Source organism: Oncorhynchus masou, unplaced genomic scaffold (genome assembly GCF_036934945.1).
Source record: "Oncorhynchus masou masou isolate Uvic2021 unplaced genomic scaffold, UVic_Omas_1.1 unplaced_scaffold_1016, whole genome shotgun sequence".
Lineage (NCBI taxonomy): Eukaryota > Metazoa > Chordata > Actinopteri > Salmoniformes > Salmonidae > Oncorhynchus > Oncorhynchus masou.
In genome coordinates, this window is record NW_026999864.1 from 2,925 (window position 1) to 20,000 (window position 17,076).

The window sequence follows — 17,076 nt, forward strand, 5'->3', positions numbered from 1 at the left end:
CTGCCAAGCGACCGATCTGTCTGAAGGATGTGGTCGCTGAGTGACCAATCACTCTTAAGTTTCATTTCTCCTCCGAGTCTTGTTCCAACTCTTCTAAGAAACTTTCCTTCTCTGTGGTTGTAGAGTGTGTGTGTGGTTGTAGAGTGTGTGTGGTTGTAAATCAGGGGTGGACAACTCCAGTCCTCGAGGGCCTGATTTGGTTTGTCACTTTTCACCAGCAAAAACAGCTGATTAATCACATTGCATCCAAACTGAAGATCAGGATTAGGTAATTATTGGAGTCAGGTGTGTTGGAGTCAGGTGTGTTGGAGTCAGGTGTGTTGGAGTCAGGTGTGTTGGAGTCAGGTGTGTTGGAGTCAGGTGTGTTGGAGTCAGGTGTGTTGGAGTCAGGTGTGTTGGAGTCAGGTGTGTGTGTGTGGTTGGAGGGAGGGAGTGTGTGGTTGGAGGGAGGGAGTGTGTGGTTGGAGGGAGGGAGTGAGTGAGTGTGTGTGGGGTTGTAGAGGGAGTGTGTGGTTGGAGGGAGTGAGTGAGTGTGTGTGGGGTTGTAGAGGGAGTGTGTGGGGTTGTAGAGTGTGTGTGTGTGTGGTTGTAGACTGTGTGGTTATGTGAGTGTGTGTTCTCTTTTTATTTTTTTATTTTTATTTATTTAACCAGGCAAGTCAGTTAAGAACAAATTCTTATTTTCAATGACGGCCTAGGAACAGTGGGTTAACTGCCTGTTCAGGGGCAGAACGACAGATTTTGTACCTTGTCAGCTCGGGGATTTGAACTTGCAACCTTTCGGTTACTAGTCCAACGCTCTAACCACTAGGCTCCCCTGCCACCCCTCTCCAGCTTATTGTTTTGTCTCTGAGCTGCACAGCTCTGCATTGATCCTATGTATATATTTATATTAGAGACAGCATTAGACAGTGTGTCTATATCCTACTGTAGTAGAGAGGTCTGTATGTAGACTACATTCTGCTAGGTGTGTCTATATCCTACTGTAGTAGAGAGGTCTGTATGTAGACTACATTCTGCTAGGTGTGTCTATATCCTACTGTAGTAGAGAGGTCTGTATGTAGACTACATTCTGCTAGGTGTGTCTATATCCTACTGTAGTAGAGAGGTCTGTATGTAGACTACATTCTGCTAGGTGTGTCTATATCCCACTGTAGTAGAGAGGTCTGTATGTAGACTACATTCTGCTAGGTGTGTCTATCCTACTGTAGTAGAGAGGTCTGTATGTAGACTACATTCTGCTAGGTGTGTCTATATCCCACTGTAGTAGAGAGGTCTGTATGTAGACTACATTCTGCTAGGTGTGTCTATATCCTACTGTAGCAGAGAGGTCTGTATGTAGACTACATTATGCTAGGTGTGTCTATATCCTACTGTAGCAGAGAGGTCTGTATGTAGACTACATTCTGCTGGGTGTGTCTATATCCTACTGTAGTAGAGAGGTCTGTATGTAGACTACATTCTGCTAGGTGTGTCTATATCCTACTGTAGTAGAGAGGTCTGTAAGTAGACTACATTCTGCTAGGTGTGTCTATATCCCACTGTAGTAGAGAGGTCTGTATGTAGACTACATTCTGCTAGGTGTGTCTATATCCTACTGTAGTAGAGAGGTCTGTATGTAGACTACATTCTGCTAGGTGTGTCTATATCCTACTGTAGTAGAGAGGTCTGTATGTAGACTACATTCTGCTAGGTGTGTCTATATCCTACTGTAGTAGAGGTCTGTATGTAGACTACATTCTGCTAGGTGTGTCTATATCCTACTGTAGTAGAGGTCTGTATGTAGACTACATTCTGCTAGGTGTGTCTATATCCTACTGTAGTAGAGAGGTCTGTATGTAGACTACATTCTGCTAGGTGTGTCTATATCCCACTGTAGTAGAGAGGTCTGTATGTAGACTACATTCTGCTAGGTGTGTCTATATCCCACTGTAGTAGAGAGGTCTGTATGTAGACTACATTCTGCTAGGTGTGTCTATATCCTAATGTAGTCGAGGTCTGTTGTATGTAGGGTGTGTCCATTGGGTTATTCAGGAAGGTGACTGGATGGTTGTTGCCCTGCGGTGCGGATGGGATGGGTCCTCGGGGAAGAAATGGGATGGGTCTCGGGGAAAGAAATGGGATGGGTCCTCGGAAGAAATGGGATGGGTCCTTGGGGAAGAAATGGGATGGGTCCTCGGAAGAAATGGGATGGGTCCTCGGGGAAGAAATGGGATGGGTCCTCGGGAAAGAAATGGGATGGGTCCTCGGGGAAGAAATGGGATGGGTCCTCGGGGAAGAAATGGGATGGGTCCTCGGGGAAGAAATGGGATGGGTCCTCGGAGAAGAAATGGGATGGGTCCTCGGGGAAGAAATGGGATGGGTCCTCGGAGAAGAAATGGGATGGGTCCTCGGAGAAGAAATGGGATGGGTCCTCGGGGAAGAGAGGGAAGTGAAGGGATGTGATCAATCAATCAATCAAATGTATTTATAAAGCCCTTCTTACATCAGCTGATATCTCAAAGTGCTGTACAGAAACCCAACCTAAAACCCCAAACAGCAAGCAATGCAGGTGTAGAAGCACGGTGGCTCGGAAAAACTCCCTAGAAAGGCCAGAACCAATGAAGTAACCTAGAGAGGAACCAGGCTCTGTGGAGTGAGCCAGTCCTCTTCTGGCTGTGCCGGGTGGAGATAATAAACCTAGAGAGAAACCAGGCTCTGAGGGGTGGGCCAGTCCTCTTCTGGCTGTGCCAGGTGGAGATTATAACAGAACATGGCCAAGATAATTGGTCCTCGGGGATCCACTCAGTCATTAACAATCTCTGGGAATGCTGCAATGCAGATGGAGATGGAGAGAGGAGAGGTGCCCGGGAAGAGAGATGAGAGGAACAGACCGACTTCTTCTCAGTTGGTTCTAAGGACACACTTTAGGGTTCCTTTGGTCCCTCTGTAGGGTCCCTCTGTAGGGTCCCTCTGTAGGGTCCCTCTGTAGGGTCCAGTTCATTAGATGAGAGATCTCATTGCTCTCCAGAGAGACAGTGTCCATCTCCTCATTGCTCTCCAGAGAGACAGTGTCCATCTCCTCATTGCTCTCCAGAGAGACAGTGTCCCTCTCCTCATTGCTCTCCAGAGAGACGGTGTCCCTCTCCTCATTGCTCTCCAGAGAGTGTCCCTCTCCTCATTGCTCTCCAGAGAGACAGTGTCCATCTCCTCATTGCTCTCCAGAGAGACAGTGTCCATCTCCTCATTGCTCTCCAGTTCATTAGATGAGAGAATAATTAATGCCTAACACACACACACACCTTATTGTCCTATACCACCAGAATATTCTATTTTCCATATGTGTAAAATGTTGCCTGGTTTGTGCATAAATCGTTTGACACAATAAATTCCCCTTTCGTATGGATAAAGGACTGTGTGTGTTATGTGGAGGTGGTCATTTTACACACACAGAGATAGTGGCCCAATTACGAGCTCCGTTGTGCTCGTTGCAACGTGGAGAGAGAGAGAGAGGGTGGTGTGTGTGTGTGTGTGTGTGTGTGTGTGTGTGTGTGTGTGTGTTGTCGGTGAGCACCAGCACAGGAGGGGAGAGGAGAACTCCTCCACCGTGTTCTTTTGTAAACAGAACGGAGTGCTGTGCTGCCTCCGTTCTCTCTCTCCGTCTTCTCCTCAAGTCTCCCTTCCTCAGTTGTAACCGCGGAGGTTCAAGAGAGCTGTAGTACAGTAAGCGACGGTAACTAGGTACGAGCTCCGGGACATTTCTCCCGGTCTCCCGAGCCCGAATGTCAACCAGCGGCTCCAGCTCCTCTTCTCTGCGGAAAGACTTCGATGTGAAGCAGATTCTCCGGAGTCGATGGAGGTGGTTCGGTCACCCGGCTGTTCCCGCGCACCACAACCCCCGCTAGGAGACTTCTTTACCGGGAGAGAAGCAGGGGCCAGCCCCGGAGAGAACCAGAGCCCCTCTGTTAGTGTCTGTTCTACCAGTAACGGAACCGGTAACGGCACCAGTACAGGAAATAACTGCATAGTAGCAGTTGGAACGAGCGGTAACGGTAGTTGTAGTGGTAATAGTTCATGCAACGCCAATAACAGAACGTTGACGGATAATTATGCTGGGAGTCCCACTGATAACCTCCCGGTAACAGCGTTTGCAGCCACGGCAGCTGGACATTCCTCATGTCCGCGGTCCTTCAGCCAACCGGAGTGGGTCACCCGGTTGTCTGTCTCTCACTCTCGGCCGGTAACGGACACAGAGCGCCCCGGGGACGGCTCATCGCTCCTCCAACCCGCGGTACCGGAGGCGTCTGTTCCTGTGGCTGAAGAGGAGACGGGTCTGACGGGAACCGAGAGAAATAATAACCGCGACGACACTGCCTCCAGCTCCTGCAGGTAGGAGGAGAATGAGTTGGGCTTGTTGTCTCCTCTCGGTGCTTTAACGTAGGTCTGTGTTTCGGCTAACTTTCGGTTAGCTTTCTGTTAGCCTGCCTACTTTCTGTTAGGTAGCCTACTTTCTGTTAGGTAGCCTACTTTCTGTTAGGTAGCCTACTTTCTGTTAGGTAGCCTACTTTCTGTTAGGTAGCCTACTTTCTGTTAGGTAGCCTACTTTCTGTTAGCCCTGCCTACTTTTTGTACAAAGTTAAATTCTCTATAGATTTTTACTGAATGATCAACTTTGTATAGCAAGCAGCATTCAACATAGGTCTACCGTATATAGGAGGCCCTCTGTAGGTCTACCGTATATAGGAGGCCCTCTGTAGGTCTACCGTATATAGGAGGCCCTCTGTGGGTCTACCGTATATAGGAGGCCCTCTGTAGGTCTACCGTATATAGGAGGCCCTCTGGGGGTCTACCGTATATAGGAGGCCCTCTGGGGGTCTACCGTATATAGGAGGCCCTCTGTGGGTTTACCGTATATAGGAGGCCCTCTGTGGGTCTACCGTATATAGGAGGCCCACTGTGGGTCTACCGTATATAGGAGGCCCTCTGTGGGTCTACCGTATATAGGAGGCCCTCTGTGGGTCTACCGTATATAGGAGGCCCTCTGTGGGTCTACCGTATATAGGAGGCCCTCTGTGGGTCTACCGTATATAGGAGGCCCTCTGTAGGTCTACCGTATATAGGAGGCCCTCTGTAGGTCTACCGTATATAGGAGGCCCTCTGGGGGTCTACCGTATATAGGAGGCCCTCTGTGGGTCTACCGTATATAGGAGGCCCTCTGTGGGTCTACCGTATATAGGAGGCCCTCTGTGGGTCTACCGTATATAGGAGGCCCGCTGTGGGTCTACCGTATATAGGAGGCCCTCTGTGGGTCTACCGTATATAGGAGGCCCTCTGTGGGTCTACCGTATATAGGAGGCCCTCTGTGGGTCTACCGTATATAGGAGGCCCGCTGTGGGTCTACCGTATATAGGAGGCCCTCTGTAGGTCTACCGCATATAGGAGGCCCTCTGTGGGTCTACCGTATATAGGGAGGCCCTCTGTGGGTCTACCGTATAAGGAGGCCCTCTGTGGGTCTACCGTATATAGGAGGCCCTCTGTGGGTACCGTATGGGTCTACTGTATATAGGGAGGCCCGCTGTGGGTCTACCCTATATAGGTTAGCATGTCTTGGTGGTATGATATAAAATGCTAACCTCCCCTGTTATTGTGATGGTGAGAGGTTAGCATGTCTTGGGGGTATGATATAACATGCTAACCTCCCCTGTTATTGTAATGGTGAGAGGTTAGCATGTCTTGGGGGTATGATATAAAATGCTAACTCCCGCCTGTTATTGTAATGGTGAGAGGTTAGCATGTCTTGGTGGATATGATATAAAATGCTAACCCCTCCCTGTTATTGTAATGGTGAGAGGTTAGCATGTCTTGGGGGTATGATATAACATGCTAACTCCGCCTGTTATTGTAATGGTGAGAGGTTAGCATGTCTTGGTGGTATGATATAAAATGCTAACCCCTCCCTGTTATTGTAATGGTGAGAGGTTAGCATGTCTTGGTGGTATGATATAAAATGCTAACCCCTCCCTGTTATTGTAATGGTGAGAGGTTAGCATGTCTTGGAGGTATGATATAAAATGCTAACCTCCCCTGTTATTGTAATGGTGAGAGGTTAGCATGTCTTGGGTTATGATATAAAATGCTAACCTCCCCTGTTATTGTAATGGTGAGAGGTTAGCATGTCTTGGTGGTATGATATAAAATGCTAACCTCTCCTGTTATTGTAATGGTGAGAGGTTAGCATGTCTTGGTGGTATGATATAAAATGCTAACCTCCCCTGTTATTGTAATGGTGAGAGGTTAGCATGTCTTGGGGGGTATGATATAAAATGCTAACTCCCGCCTGTTATTGTAATGGTGAGAGGTTAGCATGTCTTGGGGGGTATGATATAAAATGCTAACTCCCGCCTGTTATTGTAATGGTGAGAGGTTAGCATGTCTTGGGGGGTATGATATAAAATGCTAACTCCCGCCTGTTATTGTAATGGTGAGAGGTTAGCATGTCTTGGGGGTATGATATAAAATGCTAACCTCCCCTGTTATTGTAATGGTGAGAGGTTAGCATGTCTTGGTGGTATGATATAAAATGCTAACTCCCGCCTGTTATTGTAATGGTGAGAGGTTAGCATGTCTTGGAGTTATGATATAAAATCCTTCTTTAACCCGTCTCCTCCCCTTCATCTACATGTCTCCTCCCCTTCATCTACATGTCTCCTCCCCTTCATCTACATGTCTCCTCCCCTTCATCTACATGTCTCCTCCCCTTCATCTACATGTCTCCTCTCCTTCATCTACATGTCTCCTCCCCTTCATCTACATGTCTCCTCCCCTTCATCTACATGTCTCCTCTCCTTCATCTACACTGATTGAAGTGGATTTAACAGGTAAGGGATCATAGTTTTCACCTGGCCAGTCTGTCATGTAGAGAGAGAGCAGGTGTTCCTAACGTTTTGTATTCTCAGTGTATACAGTCCTTCAAACGGTACTCACACCCCTCGTCTTAACGTTTTGTATTCTCAATGTATACAGTCCTTCAAACGGTACTCGCACCCCTCGTCATTCACCACATTTTTGATGTTACTCCACAACACTAACATAAATGACAGAGGTGCTTCTACAAAGAATCTGTGAATGTATGTCTCTCTCTCTCTCTCTCTCTCTCTCGCCATGTGTCTCTCTCTCTCTCTCTCGCCATGTGTCTCTCTGTCTCTGTGTGTCTCTGTCTCTCGCCATGTGTCTCTCTCTCTGTCTCTCTCTCTGTCTCTGTCTCTCTCTCTCTCTGTCTCTCTCTGTGTCTCTGTCTCTGTCTGTCTCTGTCTCTCTCTCTCTCCCTCTCTCTCTCTCACCATGTGTCTCCTGTCTCTCTCTCTCTCTCTCTCTCTCTCTCACCATGTCTCTCTCTCTCTCTCAATTCAATTCAGGGGATTTATTGGCATGGGAAACATGTGTTAACATTGCCAAAGCAAGTAAGGTAGATAATAAACAATAAAAATTAACAGTAGACATCACACATACAGAAGTTTCTCTCTCGCCATGTCTCGCTCTCTCTCTTTCGCCATGAATCTCTCTCTCCCTCTCTCTCTACATCTTTCTCTCTCGCTCTCAGAGCTAAAGACACACACACACACACACACACACACACACACACACTTATTCACTCACAATGACTCACCCACAGATGACAGACTAGCCAAGATGCGTTTTGTCTTCCATACTGCCACTACTGAATAATGTGTCAAAGCCATTCTGGCTCAGTGCTCTGCTCAGTTTCCCTTGTGTTGGTAAAGATATGGAGAAACTGGGAGCCAGTCTGGCTCAGTGCTCTGCTCAGTTTCCCTTGTGTTGGTAAAGATATGGAGAAACTGGGAGCCATTTTGGCTCAGTGCTCTGCTCAGTTTCCCTTGTGTTGGTAAAGATATGGAGAAACTGGGAGCCATTTTGGCTCAGTGCTCTGCTCAGTTTCCCTTGTGTTGGTAAAGATATGGAGAAACTGGGAGCCATTTTGGCTCAGTGCAATTAAAACACTATCTTGAAAGTGTGTGTGTGATGGTGTGTACATCTCGTCTTTCTCTCGCAGGTGAACACTAGTTAAACAAAGTCAATAAAATACATACTGTGTGTGTGTGTGTGTGTGTGTGTGTGTGTGTGTGGGTCTTCCAACAGCAGCGCAACGCTGTCCTCATGTGTGTCGATGGAGCCATGTGTGTCCCCCGACGAGTGTGTGTACACGGCTCACGCACACGCAGACCTGACCTTCAGCAGGATGGAGACCTACCTCCGAACCAAACAGCTGTGTGACGTCACTCTGGTGGCAGGGGACAGGAGGATACCTGCTCACAGGTAACACACACACACACACAGTTGGAGTCTTTACTTTGTGACACAAGTCATTTTTCCAACAGTTGTTTACAGACAGATTATTTCATTTTATAATTCACTGTATCACAATTCCAATGGGTCAGAAGTTTACATAGTTGAATGTGCCTTTGAAACAGCTTGGAACATTCCAGAAAATGGTGTCTAATTGACATCATTTGAGTCAATCGGAGGTGTACCTGTGGATGTATTTCAAGGCCAACCTTCAAACTCAGTGCCTCTTTGCTTGACATCATGGGAAAATCAAAAGAAATCAGCCAAGACCTCAGGAAAAACATTTGTAGACCTCCACAAGTCTGGTTCATCCTTGGGAGTAATTTCCAAAACACCTGAAGGTACCACGTTCATCTGCACAAACAATAGTACGCAAGTATAAACACCATGGGACCACGCAGCCGTCATACCACTCAGGACGGAGACGTGTTCTGTCTCCTAGAGATGAACGTACTTTGGTGCGAAAAGTGCAAATCAACCCCAGAACAACAGCAAAGGACCTTGTGAAGATGCTGGAGGAAACAGGTACAAAAGTATCTATATCCACAGTAGAACGAGTCCTATATCGAAGAAGCCGCTCAGCAAGGAAGAAGCCACTGCTCCAAAACCGCCATAAAAAAGCAAGACTATGCTTTGCAATTGCACATGGGGACAAAGATCGTACTTTCTTTTTTTTTTTCAAAAATAGAACTCTTTGGCCATAATGACCATTGTTATGTTTGGAGGAAAAGGGGGAGGCTAATTACACCCGAAGAACACCATCCCAACTGTGAAGCACGGGGGTGGCAGCATCATGTTGTGGGGGTGCTTTGCTGCAGGAGGGACTGGTGCACTTCACAAAATAAATGGCATCACGAGGAAGGAAAATTATGTGGATCTATTGAAGCAACATCTCAAGACATCAGTCAGGAAGTTAAAGCTTGGTCACAAATGTGTCTTCCAAATGGACAATGACCCCAAGTATACTTCCAAAGCTGTGGCAAAATGGCTTAAGGACAACAAAGTCAAGGTATTGGAGTGGCCATCACAGAGCCCTGATCTCAATCCTATAGATAATGTATGGGAAGAACTGAAAAGTGTGTGTGCGAACAAGGAGGCCTACAAACCTGACTCAGTTACACCAGCTCTGTCAGGAGGAATGGGCCGAAATTCGCCCAACTTATTGTGGGAAGCTTGTGGAAGACAACCAGAAACGTTTGACCCCAAGTTAAATCATTTAAAGGCAATGCTGCCAAATACTAATGGAATGTATGTAAACTTCTGACCCACTGGGAATGTGATGAAAGAAATAAAATCTGAAGTAAATCATTCTCTCTACTATTATTCTGACGACATTTCACATTCTTAAAATAAAGTGGTGATCCTAACTGGCCTAAAACAGGGAATTTGTACTAGGATTAAATGTCAGGAATTGTGAAAAACTGAGTTTTATAATGTATTTGGCTAAGGTGTGTGTAAACCTCTGACTAAAACTGCACACACACACACGCACGTATAAATATATAATTATATATATAAATGACATTTGTAATCAGCACAGCTTTATCTTCTTCTATTTTTAACTATTCACATTTATTCCACATCTGACTTCCTCCTTTTACCTCCAGTGAACATGCTTCTGTTTTGATTGGACAGCTTTTACCTCCAGTGAACATGCTTTCTGTTTTGATTGGACAGCTTGTACCTCCAGTGAACATGCTCCTGTTTTGATTGGACAGCTTTTACCTCCAGTGAACATGCCTCCTGTTTTGATGTTACAGCGTCTTTGGGAAAGGACTCAGACCCCCCACCCCCCTCGACTGTTTCCACATTTAATGTGACATACATTCTAAAATATATTTAAATTAATACACTGCCTCATCGATCAACACACAGTACCCCATAATGACCTCACAGTACCCCATAATGACCTCACAGTACCCCATAATGACCTCACAGTACCCCATAATGACACCACAATACCCCATTGTGACATCACAGTACCCCATAGTGACATCACAATACCCCATAGTGACATCACAGTACCCCATAATGACATCACAATACCCCATAATGACATCACAATACCCCATAGTGACATCACAGTACCCCATAATGACAAAGCGAAAATATATATATATATATATTTTTTGTGCAAATCTATTAAAAATAAAAAAACAGAAATACCTTATTTGCATGAGTATCCAGACCCTTTGCTACGAGACTCGAAATTGAGCTCAGGTGCATCCTGTTTCCATTAATCACCCTTGAGATGTTTCTACAAATTAATTGGACTCCACATGTGGTAAATTGAATTGATTTGGACATGATTTTGGAAAGGCACACACCTGTCTATATAAGGTCCCACAGTTGACAGTTCAGGTCAGAGCAAAAACCCAAGGTCGAAGAGCCTCGACACAGGATTGAAGGGTACCAACAAATGTCTGCGGCACTGAAGGTCCCCAAGAACACAGTGGCCTCCATCATTCTGAAATGGAAGACGTTTGGAACCACTAAAACTCTTCTAAGCCACACTGACCAATCAGAGAGAAAGGCCTTGGTCAGGGAGGTGACCAAGAACACAGTGGCCTCCATCATTCTGAAATGGAAGACGTTTGGAACCACTAAAACTCTTCTAAGCCACACTGACCAATCAGAGAGAAAGGCCTTGGTCAGGGAGGTGACCAAGAACACAGTGGCCTCCATCATTCTGAAATGGAAGACGTTTGGAACCACTAAAACTCTTCTAAGCCACACTGACCAATCAGAGAGAAAGGCCTTGGTCAGGGAGGTGACCAAGAACACAGTGGCCTCCATCATTCTGAAATGGAAGACGTTTTGGAACCACTAAAACTCTTCTAATAAGATCTGGTTGCCCGGCCACACTGACCAATCAGAGAGAAAGGCCTTGGTCAGGAGGTGACCAAGAACACAGTGGCCTCCATCATTCTGAAATGGAAGACGTTTGGAACCACTAAAACTCTTCTAATAAGATCTGGTTGCCCAGCCACACTGACCAATCAGGAGAAAGGCCTTGGTCAGGAGGTGACCAAGAACACAGTGGCCTCCATCATTCTGAAATGGAAGACGTTTGGAACCACTAAAACTCTTCTAATAAGATCTGGTTGCCCAGCCACACTGACCAATCAGAGAGAAAGGCCTTGGTCAGGAGGTGACCAAGAACACAGTGGCCTCCATCATTCTGAAATGGAAGACGTTTGGAACCACTAAAACTCTTCTAATAAGATCTGGTTGCCCGGCCACACTGACTAATCAGAGAGAAAGGCCTTGGTCAGGGAGGTGACCAAGAACACAGTGGCCTCCATCATTCTGAAATGGAAGACGTTTGGAACCACTAAAACTCTTCTAATAAGATCTGGTTGCCCGGCCACACTGACCAATCAGGGGAGAAAGGCCAAGAACCAAGAACCCAATGGTCACTCTGACAGAGCTCCAGAGTTCCTCTGTGGAGATGGGAGAATTTTCCAGAAGGACTCCACCAATCAGGCCTTCATGGTAGAGTGGCCAGACGGAAGCCACTCCTCAGTAAAAGACACATGACAGCCCGCTTGGAGTTTGCCAAAAGGCACCTAAAGACTCTCAGACCATGAGAAACCATTTTCTCTGGTCTGATGAAACCTAATGCCGTGTCTTTGCTGGCCGGATGAAGTGATAGGACTATTCTATAAAATAATTTCTCTGTAATTAATATCACCTGATTGAACTAATCATGTAAATGTAATTAAGAAAATCCTAGTAGAACAGATATGACTGCTGGTTACATGAAAATAATGTTTATAGAGCTGTTGACTTCCCAATAAATTTGGTCTTAAAGACCTGGTCATCGTAAATACAGAATTTACATCAATACCGCCCAGTCAATAAATATTTAATGAGCGCTGCTTCAGTACCTTATTCAGTCTTCATCTTTTGAAAGTTGTAGAACGGAATTCTTGAATCTTCATGTCCTTTCCTGGCTAACAAGTTGAATCAGCAATACAACATTTGTTTTTAAATTCATTATTTACTTAAATACCTAAACAGTCACACAGAATTACACATACACAGGATGGGTCATACACTGATTACTAATGATGTCATAAAATAAAAGAAGGGTGTGTTTCATAGTTTACAACCAATGTCTGTTCACTTGGGCGGGGCCACGGAGTGAACAGAATTGACCTTATGGAAACAATTCTCGCATTTAGAATTACATTTAATCTTTTCACAAATAGTTTCATATTTAAACATTTAGGTGGCACAACAATTCCATGTGAATCTGATAACTAGAATGTGTAGACTTTCCAAGATACAGTTTGTTGTCCTATCATCAGTAATAATGTCTCAGACGACAACTGGTCTGTCATAATATTCTTTAAGTACATATTTAGCATATTTTCAACTGGTTAGGAGAGAGAGAGGAAAGGGGGGGGGAAGGTATTTATGGGGGTCATAAACCTGACCAACTGGCCAACGTCATGACAACAGATTGAACTCTTTGGCCTGAACGCCAAGCGTCACGTCTGGAGGAAACCTGAAGCATGGTGGTGGCAGCATCACGTCTGGAGGAAACCTGGCACCATCCCTACAGTGAAGCATGGTGGTGGCAGCATCACGTCTGGAGGAAACCTGGCACCATCCCTACAGTGAAGCATGGTGGTGGCAGCAGGAGGCCGTGGGGTTTGTTTTTCAGCAGCAGGGACTGGGGAGACTCATCAGGATTGAGGGGAAAGGATCCTTGATGAAAACCTGCTCCGGACCTCTGACTGGGGCGAAGGTTCAACTTCCACTAGGAAAACGACCTTAAGCACGTTACCAAGACAACTCAAGTGGCTTCGGGAACAAGACTCTGAATGTCCTTCAGTGTCGCAGCCCGGAGCCCAGACTTCAACCCGATCGAACATCTCTGGAGAGACCTGAAAATAGCTGTGCAGCGACGTTCCCCATCCAACCTGACAGAGCTTGAGAGGATCTGCAGAGAAGAATGGGAGTAACTCCCGAATACAGGTGTGCCAATCTGGTAGCGTCAGACCCAAGAAGACTCGAGGCTGTAATCACTGCCGAAGGTGCATCAACAAAGCACTGAGTTAAAGGGTCTGAATACTTATGGAAATGTGATATTTGTATTTTTGTATTTTTAATTAAAACACATAAGATGTGTCTATATATTGAAAAATACAGAACAGAAGACTCTCGGTCGACCCAGATGTGTTTTAGTCGGGGGACAGACCTACACTGTCACACCCAGACACACACCAGGCCTCTTTTCCCCCATAATGCATCTCATTGTAAAGGGGAACTATAGATGACAGATGTCCTATATTGGTACTACGGAACATAACTGTCATTTCTATTTCCTCATTTCAGATTATTAGTCCATTCTTTCTCTCTCTCTCTTTCTTTCTCTCTCGCTCTCTTTCTCTCTCTTTCTCTCCTCCCTCTTTCTCTCTGTCTCTGTCTCTCTCCCTCTCTCTCCCTCCTTTCTTCTGAGGGACATACAGATATATATGTGTGTATATATGTATATATATATATATATATATATATACACACACACACAGTTCCAATCAAAAGTGTGGACACACCTGCTCATTCAAGGGTTTTTCTTTATTTTTACTATTTTCTACATTAGAATAATAGGGAAGACATCAAAACTTTGAAATAACACGTATGGAATTATATAGTAACCAAAAAAATGTTAAAGAAATCAAAATATTTGACATTCTTCAAAGTAGCCATCCTTTGCCTTGACAGCTTTGCACACTCTTGGCATTCTCTCAACCAGCTTCACCCGGACTGCTTTTTCCGAACAACTCTTGAAGGAGTTCCCACATGCTGAGCACTTGCTGGCTGCTTTTCCTTCACTCTGCGGTCCAACTCATCCCAAAACCATCTCAGTTGGGTTGAGGTCGGGTGATTTGTGGAATGTAAAAAAATAAACACCCTCGAATGAGAAGTTGTGTCCAAACTTTTGACTGGTCCTGTACATGGATCTGATTCTCACAGAGACGTTTTATGAATAGATTGATTGCAGGAATTGTTGATTGATTTTAGTTTGAAAAAGTTTGAAAACCACTGCTCTCATAACTGGTGTGTCGACCTGAAAATATTTAATTAAAAACTTTATTTTTTTATGGAGACCCTCTACAAATGAATGTTCGGTTTACATGTTTTATAACCTTTTATTGTGAAGGGTGCATCTCATTCCGTCAGTTTTGTTTTAGAACCTTTTTTAATTGTGAAGGGTGCATCTCATTCCGTCAGTGTTTTAGAACCTTTTATTGTGAAGGGTGCATCTCATTCCGTCAGTGTTTTAGAACCTTTTATTGTGAAGGGTGCATCTCATTCCGTCAGTGTTTTAGAACCTTTTATTGTGAAGGGTGCATCTCATTCCGTCAGTGTTTTAGAACCTTTAATTGTGAAGGGTGCATCTCATTCCGTCAGTGTTTTAGAACCTTTTATTGTGAAGGGTGCATCTCATTCCGTCAGTGTTTTAGAACCTTTTATTGTGAAGGGTGCATCTCATTCCGTCAGTGTTTTAGAACCTTTTATTGTGAAGGGTGCATCTCATTCCGTCAGTGTTTTAGAACCTTTTATTGTGAAGGGTGCATCTCATTCCGTCAGTGTTTTAGAACCTTTTATTGTGAAGGGTGCATCTCATTCCGTCAGTTTTAGAACCATTGTGAAGGGTCATCTTAGTGTTTTAATATTGTGATGCATCTCACGTCAGTGTTTTAGAACTTTTATTGTGAAGGGTGCATCTCATTTCAGTGTTTTCCTTTTATTGTCTGTCTCTGTGTTTTCTCTTCCATCCTTCTAAGCTCCTCTACAATGAAAGAACGTGTGTCGAAATTGAACAAATCTCTGCCCCCAATTAGTACATTTTCTAATATATTTGTACGTGATGAAAGCCTGATTTTAGCCTAACAAGATTCTCTCTTCTGAAAAATCTCTCATTTTCTCTCTCTCTTTCTTTCTCACTCTTTCTCTCTCTGTGCTGAGAAAGTCCCATTATAGTAGTTTGAACATCTGAATACCCCTCCCTTCCTTCCTGTCAGACTGGTCTTGTCTCTCTCTGTCTCTCTGTCTCTCTCTCTCTCTCTCTCTCTCTCTCTCTCTCTCTGTCTCTCTCTCTCTCTCTCTCTCTCTCTCTCTCAATTCAATTCAAGGGGCTTTATTGGCATGGGTAACATGTGTTAACATTGCCAAAGCAAGTAAGGTAGATAATATATAAAGTGAAATAAACAATAAAAATTAACAGTAGACACAGTTCACACATACAGAAGTTTCAAAACAATAGACATTACAAATGTCATATTTTATTTATATATATATATATATATATATATATATATATATATATATACATACATACATACATACATACAGTGTTTTTACAATGTACATATGGTAAAGGACACAAGATAAAATAAATAAACATAGATATGTGTTGTATTTACAATGGTGCGTGTTCTTCACTGGTTGCCCTTTTCTCGTGGCAACAGGTCACAAATCTTGCTGCTCTGATGGCACACTGTGGAATTTCACCCAGTAGATATGGGAGTTTATCAAAATTGGATTTGTTTTCGAATTCTTTGTGGATCTGTGTAATCTGAGGGAAATATGTCTCTCTAATATGGTCATACATTTGGGCAGGAGGTTAGGAAGTGCAGCTCAGTTTCCACCTCATTTTGTGGGTCTCTCTCTCTCTCTCTGGTCTGAACATCTGAATTCTCCTTCCTGTCAGACTGGTCTTGTGTCTCTCTCTCTCTCTCTCTCTGGTCTGAACATCTGAATTCTCCTTCCTGTCAGACTGGTCTTGTGTCTCTCTCTCTCTCTCTCTCTGGTCTGAACATCTGAATTCTCCTTCCTGTCAGACTGGTCCTGTCGTCGGTGTCTGACTACTTTGCGGCCATGTTCACCAGTGATGTCCGAGAGGCCAAACAGGAAGAGGTTAAGATGGAGGGAGTGGACCCTGATGCATTGTGGGTGCTGGTACAATACGCTTACACAGGTACACACAATTACACACCACCCCTGTGTAGGGCTCAGGCCAAAAGAAGTGTACTATACTAATTATATCACACACACTCACCGGACAGTTTATTAGGTACACCGTCCCATTCACCATAATGGATGGCTCCTACAGACAGGCATCAAGACATTCAGTTACTGTTCCTTCGGACAGTTTATTAGGTACACCGTCCCATTCACCATAATGGATGGCTCCTACAGACAGGCATCAAGACATTCAGTTACTGTTCCATCGGACAGTTTATTAGGTACACCGTCCCATTCACCATAATGGATGGCTCCAACAGACAGGCATCAAGACATTCAGTTACTGTTCCTTCGGACAGTTTATTAGGTACACCGTCCCATTCACCATAATGGATTGCTCCTACAGACAGGCATCAAGACATTCAGTTGCTGTTCCATCGGACAGTTTATTAGGTACACCGTCCCATTCACCATAATGGATGGCTCCAACAGACAGGCATCAAGACATTCAGTTACTGTTCCATCAGACAGTTTATTAGGTACACCGTCCCATTCACCATAATGGATGGCTCCTACAGACAGGCATCAAGACATTCAGTTGCTGTTCCATCGGACTTTAGACTGGGCAACACGTGTGAAACTAAGTGACTCTGAGCGGGGTGTGATGGGCGGGGCCAGGCACGCCGGATTCCGGATGTCAGAAATGGATGCAGATTGGCTATTACAGCAGACGACCACACAGGGTTCCACTCC

General features: G+C 44.8%; 1 protein-coding gene across 1 annotated transcript in view; it reads left to right on the top strand.

Moving 5' to 3' along the window:
- Positions 1–3,732: 3,732 nt before the first annotated feature.
- The window catches only part of LOC135528683 (kelch-like protein 5), a 26,071-nt gene continuing 12,727 nt past the window's right edge, over positions 3,733–17,076 (top strand). Inside the window, exons 1-3 of the mRNA XM_064957794.1 lie at positions 3,733–4,368; positions 8,137–8,313; positions 16,200–16,336. Coding sequence (XP_064813866.1) covers positions 3,833–4,368; positions 8,137–8,313; positions 16,200–16,336 — 850 coding nt within the window. The 5' untranslated portion in view covers positions 3,733–3,832. The remainder of the gene's footprint in view (positions 4,369–8,136; positions 8,314–16,199; positions 16,337–17,076) is intronic.